The 8791-nt window shown below is 40.2% G+C and overlaps 1 protein-coding gene across 2 annotated transcripts; it reads right to left on the bottom strand.

Moving 5' to 3' along the window:
* Window positions 1–1507: 1507 nt before the first annotated feature.
* LOC136452751 (lipid phosphate phosphatase 2-like) lies at window positions 1508–7976 on the bottom strand. Of its 2 annotated transcripts, none has more exons than XM_066453350.1 (9): window positions 7652–7976; window positions 7365–7570; window positions 6610–6856; window positions 6439–6526; window positions 6249–6358; window positions 6043–6136; window positions 3914–4102; window positions 3716–3775; window positions 1508–1843 (listed from the first exon to the last, which is right to left on the bottom strand). In XM_066453350.1, exons 3-9 carry the CDS (start codon window positions 6841–6843, stop codon window positions 1659–1661), a joined length of 960 nt encoding a protein of 319 aa, XP_066309447.1. In that variant the 5' UTR covers window positions 6844–6856; window positions 7365–7570; window positions 7652–7976; the 3' UTR covers window positions 1508–1658. The 2 variants fall into 2 exon arrangements, with proteins under 2 accessions (XP_066309447.1, XP_066309448.1); XM_066453351.1 differs by having other exon boundaries at window positions 7666–7976.
* Between the last annotated feature and the right edge of the window lie 815 nt (window positions 7977–8791).

Below are 8791 nucleotides of genomic sequence, written 5' to 3'. Positions count from 1 at the left end.
GTTTGACTGGCTGGTGCTGGTTTGTTGTGAGAGAAAAGCACTGTTGACTGACTGGTTTGAGCTGGCTGAAACCAACAAGCGAACATGGTAATTATGACCAACTCGTACGTGCTACGGTAGGAGGAGTAGTGGATTCCTTCCCTCCTCCTTCTCCATGTTTCTTCCTGAACAACTCGGCCCATCTCTGATTTCTCTCCTCTAGCTGTTGATCCTGCTGCCGGTCCTTGGTTTCTTGCAAGTTGGCAGCACTAGCAGTTGTTGCCCCGTTCGCTTGGCTGATAAGCCATGACTAAAAGTACTGTTAGCTAAAAAAGTACGGTTTATAAGTCAAACGAACAAAGCGTGTATTGTACCCACCCAGGAATCCAATGCAAGCCATGCATATGAATCTTGTTGCCCCAAAAGACTAAACACATTGATACACCTGTCGAGAAAAGAGGGGGAGGAAAGGACAGTGCACCTGCACCAGCTAGTCACAATATATCTGTCCTCCTCCTTCCAGGTTTTCAGATTCAGAGAAAGGGGGGCGACCCAACCCAAGACGTATGAGAGTTGACAGTGCAACGGTACCGTCCTGAATTATTTGTCAACAAACACACCTGGATAGGAGTTTATCGGGTTGCTGTGATGTCAATAATTCAGGTCTGCCTGATCTGGTCAGGTCAGACCTCACAAGGACACACCACTGAAATTTCTGCTGCCGTTTGTGCCAGCAACTGAAACTATTCAACTGTGCTGAAAATTAATTCTCGACGTCTGATAAGTCGCCCATCATTTTAATCTGACTGAATTTGGAGAAAAAGAAAACTCAGGACTGGACCATCATCTTCTGCTCTGTCTTCATGGTTGATCCCTGCATCCTTGGATGAAAAGTTTAGGTAACTGCAGCTGCATGGCTTTTTCAGTAGTCAAGACAAATACGATGCTACGATTGCTACAGTAGCTTATCACAAGAAAAGCGAGAACAGGTCGGGTCACATGTCGGTATGCCAGGCTCGCTATCAATTCGGCATCATTCGGTCTAAGAAAATATGAACTCACATGTCGGTGTGTCAGCTTGCAGGGCTTTTGTCCAGTCCCAGTTAACAGCTAGGACAGGACCAATTTGGTCATGTTGTGCAGGTGCCTGAAATGGATCCGTTCAAATCTGGCCACTACTGTAAAGGAACATGATGCTGCGATAATGGTTCCAGTCCCAACTCCCAACAAACCCCATTGCACCGAATGAATTCCTTCGTGTATTGTTCATCACCTGAATCACATGGCAGCCGGATCACAGCAACGCAGTAATCAATTGCACTTCAGAGGACACTAGCAGAAAAGTGATCATCATACTATACAGGATGCCGAAGCCATCTGCTTCCAACAACCTGTTTGTGGCTCATTCTGATGCTGAAGGGACCGCATTTTAAGATCCTCCAAAATACATATAAGCTCATGCTTCTTTGTGCCTCATGACGCATCGACGTCATATCAAATATATGTTCCAAAAGGAGATAGAATCTAATAGTCAAGAATTCTCACCAGAGACACATGTGCTTTATATTCTATATATGCTTTGGAAGTTACATAATAAGGAATCGAACAAAATCATGCTATACTAAGCACGGTTATATTACAATGGTCTGTGGGCTGTGGCCCTTAGTGTTATTACTCCATCATTGGACTCTCCCACCAGCTTCCATGAAATCCAGTGCCTGGCTCGTGCTCCTCATTTCCACTGCATCAGGACTGTGAAAGGAACCGTTATGAATCGAGCTGCGATGGCTCATGTACGTGAGTTGCACTTGGTTGTCACCCTCTGGCTCACCAATGTGTCGGAAATATGCGTGAGGCCACAATCCTGACCATAGAATAAGGTGAAACTATTAACATTTAACAATCATTAAAAAAGGACACATGATACTTTTACTAACTCTAAGGACTCAATTCTCATAGGTCGTAAGTATTCCTCGCTATTTTTGTTTTCTACAGGAGAACTACATATCATCACATTAAAAAAAGGGAAAGAATCTAAGATAATTCATAGAATAACCCACCTGTGATGCCCAGATACACGGTACAGACACAGGTACATGATATTTAGGGTGTTTGGTTTGAGAAATGAGTTGGTCCATCATCATCTCTTTTTTTTTTGTGGAATGTAATGTGTTAATCTATCATCACGTCATTCCTCACAAACTCTATCAATCAATATTTTAATGGCAATAGAATTTTAATAATTAGTATGAAAAATAGAGTCATTCCACTAAACTTTAAGAAATAGACTGATGATGTACCATCAATACACCATTTTCCAAAATAAATAACATAACATTGTTTAGGACGTAACATTCAGACCAACAAGGAGCCAAGACCCCAGTTGCAATAGCTAGGTTGTTGGCGACAGGAAATCATCTGTTTTGACCACCATCGGTAGCATTTGAACTAGCCACCATTGGATCTGACAAGGGCCCTTATACTGAGCAAATGAACGGTGATAGGTGTCAAGGTATCCCATAGGTACCGGTGAGGTATCTCAGGAGCATCTAGGTTATTCTTATTAGTATTTAGAAATTGAGTAAATTTTCGATACACCTGGGATACATATCTCGGAGTATCTGTATCCGACTATCCGTGGAGTATCCAATACCGACATGTGAGTTTTGCGAAGTAAACCGTTCTATGAAAATAATGCATAATGGATAGAAGTTTCCAGGACAGCGAGCGAAGGGCACAGTTGGTTGCCCGTGGTAGTAAACAGCACAGTCTAATTGAGCCCATGAGACTAGAGAGCCTGCAAACTTGGTTTGTACCTATCTGTTACTTTGAATGGCTGACATTTTTCAACTTTTTATTGGAGGATCCCTGTGCACAGGATTAGGCTGCCAACTACTAATATAATTTTTTGAGATTTGTTTCTTAGTCCTTTAACCTAAACCTATCTTCTCTCCTTGCCATGCACATTGAACTCACCATCTTAGTTCGTGCAAGGACTAGCAATGACAGGGTGTATACCAGGACAAACTGTCAAAAATCAAGGCACTGCACCGTGTCCTATTTTCATGCATGATCCCTGCCAATACAAGTGTTAGTACTAGTCCTCTTCCCACACAGCCTGCCACATCCAGGGCTTTCTTACTAACTAACAGCAATACTACGTAGCACCTTTGTCAATCTGATACTCATGACACTGCCAAAGCAGGAGAATGCTAGATGCTACACACAAGTGTCCAATTCAGGAAGAGTTAAAAAGATCAAGGGACAGAAGAAAGACCCTAGGTGCAAGTTTTCCTGCAGGCAGAGTGGCAGGTTAAGAATAACTTCCATAAGTATTGTTACAACTGTTGAAATTGAAAATATCTATCAACGATACCCCCAATTATTTAGTTAAAAACATTCTTCAGGGATGTTAGTCCAGCTGCAGTAGGTTTATATCAAAAGGGGATTGTCATTTGATTAAAAATGAAACTCTTCCTTTCATAAACATTTGATCATTAGTTCACAGCATGATTGCCATCATTCACCAAACGTATGGCACCTCACAAATTATACATAAACATTGGGTGATTATTTATCTTTCAAGTCCAAGCTTGATTGTTTTTTCATTACTTGGAGACAACCTCAAGTAAACCCAGGATAGACACCCCCAACCAAGTATTCACTATAATTTGAGATCAGCAAATATGGACAGAACATTGAGCACAATTTATCAAGGACAGAGTTAGAAGCATACCTTTTTCATCAGATGGTAGTGGAAAAAACTGCAGGTAGCAAATGGAAGCAACCGTCAACCCTGCACATTGAAACAATAACTTAAACTTTGAGAATCGTATGTACATACATTTCATAAAAGAATCATATGTACATTAACGTTTCCATTTCTTTGTGGTGCCTGTGGAGGGAATGGGAGGGGGTATTACTTAAGACTTACCAAGTAATCCACCAGTACATACATCTTGCCAGTGATGCCAATAGTCATCAACTCGAGAAACTGCCACTAAGGCTGCAAGAAGCAGAGGGGAAAGGACAATGCATAGTTTTGCAACATGCCCTTTACGATCGAATACTTTGATTTTACCAGCCAGATACCATGAAAGGAAGCCAAGGCCAGCAAAAGACCCTAAGATAAACATAAATCTTTGAGTAATCCACCAAACAATAACAGCTGGAATGAAAAGCTCATATGACTCGAGAGAGAAGAATAACTTGTGCTATGAAATGTTAATGAACCTCCATGAGATTTTGAAACAGTTAGCAGGTAAATATGAACTGAGAACGAGATTGAGGCCACTGTATGGCTTGAGGGAATCAAATGGAACAGCATTACTACCACCAACGCGAACTAGCATGCCATAATATTTCAAGGTGGGGCCGGAAATAGTAAAGTACATTGAGCAGCCAAGTATAAACAAATAAACTGCTAATCTTACAATTACTAGGAACAGGACGCACAACACACTGGTACAAAACAGCTTGAGGGGAAGTACGACTCTGGAGACCAATTGGGTCCTCGGCGGTTGAGCTAGCCACTAACGCGGAGATGGAGCCTACCGGTCCTAGGGCCCCGGCTATGTGTGGAAATGATAGTTTAGCTTTTGTTTTACTGTCTCTTCTAGCAAGTGTTAATCTTATTATTACCAATTACTTATTCCTTTTTGAACCCCCATGTTAATTCTTACAAGACACGCTAGAAAATAAGATAAATCCTAGAAATTCTCACAAAAAATAGAAACAACTAGCCATCAATTCTATAGACTCCAATTATCATTGATAATAATAGACATTGGATCTATTTTGTTTTCTAAATAACTACTCATCTCCACCATTTTGAAAAATAGTGTAAAGTAACCCCTATAAAGGGCGTACCCAGTGCAGAGAGCTCCCGCTCTGTGCGGGGTCTGGGGAAGGGTGTCAGTGGCAAGCCTTACCCTCGCCTGTGCAATGCGAGGAGACCGCGACTTGAAAAATAGTGAAAAATAGTGTAAAGTAACCCCTATAGCTATATCTAAATTATCCACCTCTTTTCTTTCATTATGAAAAAATAACCTAAAATAACCCTCTAAATCTTCATCTTATGAGAAATAATCTAGTTCATATATAAAATAACTTTCTAAATCTGTTTCTAAATTACTTACCTTTGGCATTACTCACTTCTTCAATTGTTGATATAAAAAAACAAACACAAGGTATACTGCATAATGTGTGTCACAATGCAGACCGCGTATACATGTATGCAAGAAGCGATGAGTATAATTGATTTCCATGTTAAACACATAGCTCAAGCTAAGGATTTAACTAACCACATGTCAAATATGCATGGAAGTGCAATCCAAAGGGCAACGACTATGAATGGGGACAGAAAAACATATAGAGTAATTGGTAATTTTAGTTTATCACAATCACATAAAGATTACGAAGCACCTATACGAGTATTGATTTAGAATACGAGAATAAACGAGGGATAACAAAGATAAGCAACTTTTATTAGTCGTAGGTCCTAAATTTATCCACAAACTTGTAACACTTATGTTTATTAAAATTAATATCCATGCAAGAGCACGGGTTGATGGGCTACTTTGTCAATATATGTAGATTATGCTTATACAGCAAATTATCAGCATCACATTTTTATATTATCAAGATAATTCGTACTATCATTTGCAGCAGCAATCTTTTGTGTCGACTGACTTCAACTTTTAATTTGTACACTCAATGGAAGAGTGAAAGAAGAATGCAATATTTGACATAAAGGGCTAAGAGGATCACATGGACAGATAGAAATGGAAAAAACATCAATATATTTGTTTCTTGAGAACTCTATTAAAGAGACATTGTATACAAAACATATGAAACATCTTGTCCAATACTATTAGCTGATTAAGAAATATTCAGCAGTAGCTAAAACAAAGATTGGAACCTAGAAAAAGAGGCATCAATTATTATGTTCACTAAACTGCTGAGAAGGTAGTTAGCGCAATCATAAAATAGGACATTTCCCAAACCGTTAATTCTAGTAACATGGGGCTAATCCCTATATTTGTAAAGAATAATGTCACTTACATGAAGTATGACCACTTGGAAAGCTCTTATGACCTTCTTTAATAACACTCGCCTCGCCATGGCATATGGCGCCTATAGTAAAGTTGTTATAATCCTAAAGGCCAAGTAAATTCATAAGCTCTCTTATACAATTCACATGCAATGTAATTGCACAAGGGCTTCAAGCGAGTAATTATTAAGGTCTGGCTAGAAGTTATGAATCTTACAGGTATTCCATCAGGGAAGCAACGCCAGAAGAAATCTGGGCGTGGTCGCCCAACACCATCCTTGATCGCATCAGTTAAAACAGCAGTGATAAGCACTGAAAATAGGAGACCTGCCAGGACAAGCTAGATTTGAGAATAAGTAATAAATGGATAAACTAGCACGACGAATCAGGCAAGAAAGTGGGTGTACCTAGTATGGCATGATGCAGATCATATACATTTCTCTTCTTAAAGTATATCGCTGTTATGATAATGATAGGCCCAATGATACCAATTATCTGAATAAGTGTGATTGAAGAAAAGGTATTCAAGAGGTTCATCGGAATTGACAAGGTAACACTACAAGAGAACAGTATGTTACCGGCACAGCCCAAAATGGTACTGTATTGTCCTTCATGGGGTATCTGAGGTCTGTCATCATTTCTGATCCGACAAAGCGATGGAATGGCTCTATTATATTAAGAACTCCATCCAATACAGCTAGAAGAACTAGCACAATCCAGTCATACATGTGTAGGCGTGCAACTTTGGATCCATGAGATGTTATATAGGGAGTTGGAGCTCCCAGACTAATTGGTGGGGCTGGTGCTGGCATTGCCTCTTGAGTCCTGAAATTGTTAACCAACTGAATAAATTTACGAAATCCACTTGATAAATTAGAAATTCAATACACGATTTGTCACACACAACATGTATACTGTCAACTGTAAGGATTTCAGTTTCCTCATATCTAAGAGGTATTAAGGACTACTATAAACTAGCAGACAAGAGCTATTTGTGCCTTTATTTTCCTATAAACTAGCAGACAAGAGCTAAGGCTTTATTATCGTCTAGAGAGTAGTGCAATTTTAATTCATGGGAAAACAGTTGTGCAGTTTAACTAAATTCTTGTTAGATGCAGTAAGTATATTACTTATTATTTCACCCAAAACTTCATAATTGATATGCAATTCATCAAATACTCCTGAGGCATGTTCAGAAGCATTAACCAATTAAGAGTCTGTGATGGAAGCACGAAGCAGAGCAACATATCAAAACCAGAATGCCTAGACGGAAGCACATTAAGCAGCCGTTTAAAGAAGCAAGAGGAAGAGCAGGAAACTAATTATTGCCAACCTGTTCCACCAAAACGAGGACAAAGCTATCTATCCGGTGGCACCGAGACGCTAGCGCGTGCTCGATAGTCTGCCGCCGCCGAGGTCTTGCCGTCTTGGGCTCTTGGCAATTCGCGTGGAAGTTAATCACGACAACTCCACAAGATGCTTGGGCCCTTTGGCTCCGCGTGCTCTCCCCGGCCTCTTCTCCCGCAGCGCGGCTGCAGTCTGCAGATGACACAACCATGAGGAATCGACAGCAAGCGCAAACAAAAACAGCAATACCACAAATACGAATACATAAAGTACCAGCGTATGGCAACCTTTGCTTCCTCCGTCTCTCCTTCGGTCCTTGCCCTTCTCTTTTCTAGCCTCCTCCTCTTGGCTTGTGCAATGGCGCTATTGATACCATGAGAGAAACCGAGTATGCGACGCCATAGAGGAAACCGTCCACGCCGGGCAAAGAAAGTCGCATCTGGCAGGAGTTTCCCTGCGCTGTACGCATGCGAAAATTTTGCCGGGCCAGATGACCCCGCCCGGCCATCACCGGCGGCGCCGCCGGTAGAAGAATGGCCAAATATTCGGGCACGCGGGCACGCGGCCGTTGAAATATGACCGTGTCTGGTCCTGATCGAGGGGGATTTCGGCATTTCGCGGCTGCCTGGGGAAGGAGGTATCTGGACTGGGAGTTGGGACTTGGAGTTGGGAGGACTCACGCTCTCTGGCTACATCCCGATTTTTATTTCTTGCCTTTTTAAATGTAAGGCTGTAAAGTTTCGAAGTGTCACGTTAGTACGTATGATGTGTCGTACGAGGTGTTTGAATATTAATAAAAAAATAAATTATAGAATTCATCGATAATTTGTGAGACAAATTTATTAAACCTAATTAATCTGTTATTAGCATATGTGTTAATGTAGCACCACATTGTCAAATCACATACTAATTAGGCTTAAAAGATTCGTCTCGCAAATTAGTCGTAAACTGTACAATTAGTTATTTTTAGTCTATATTTAATACTCCATATATATATATCAAATATTCAATGAGATAGGAAATAAACTTTAGAAGCATAAATTAAGGGTGTGTTTAGTTGAGCTGTGGCTGTAGGGAAAAACTGCTATAGGCTGTGAGCTGTGGGAAAGCTGTTGTGGGTTGTAAACTATAGAAAAGCTAAAAGCTGTTTGGTTAAACAAGTATAAAATATACCTTCTATCTTTATCTCTCTTGAAACAACTATAGAAAAGTTTTTTATTCCACCAATTTTGAAAAGTAGAAAGCAAAAAACTAAAAGCAGGATCAAACTAGTTTTCAAAAATATACTATGAAAAAACAGTTGTTTCTAAAAAAACAGCCTCAAAAAATAGCCCCTTTAATTAAGCTTTTGACTTTTGAAACAAAAAAAAAAACCAAAGCCAAAAACAAGGCCTTCTTCTTCTTTTTAACGAG

Source organism: Miscanthus floridulus, chromosome 5 (genome assembly GCF_019320115.1).
Source record: "Miscanthus floridulus cultivar M001 chromosome 5, ASM1932011v1, whole genome shotgun sequence".
Classification (NCBI taxonomy): Eukaryota; Viridiplantae; Streptophyta; class Magnoliopsida; order Poales; family Poaceae; genus Miscanthus; species Miscanthus floridulus.
Note: the sequence above shows the minus strand (reverse complement) of the source record. Positions and strands in the feature narration are given on the sequence as shown.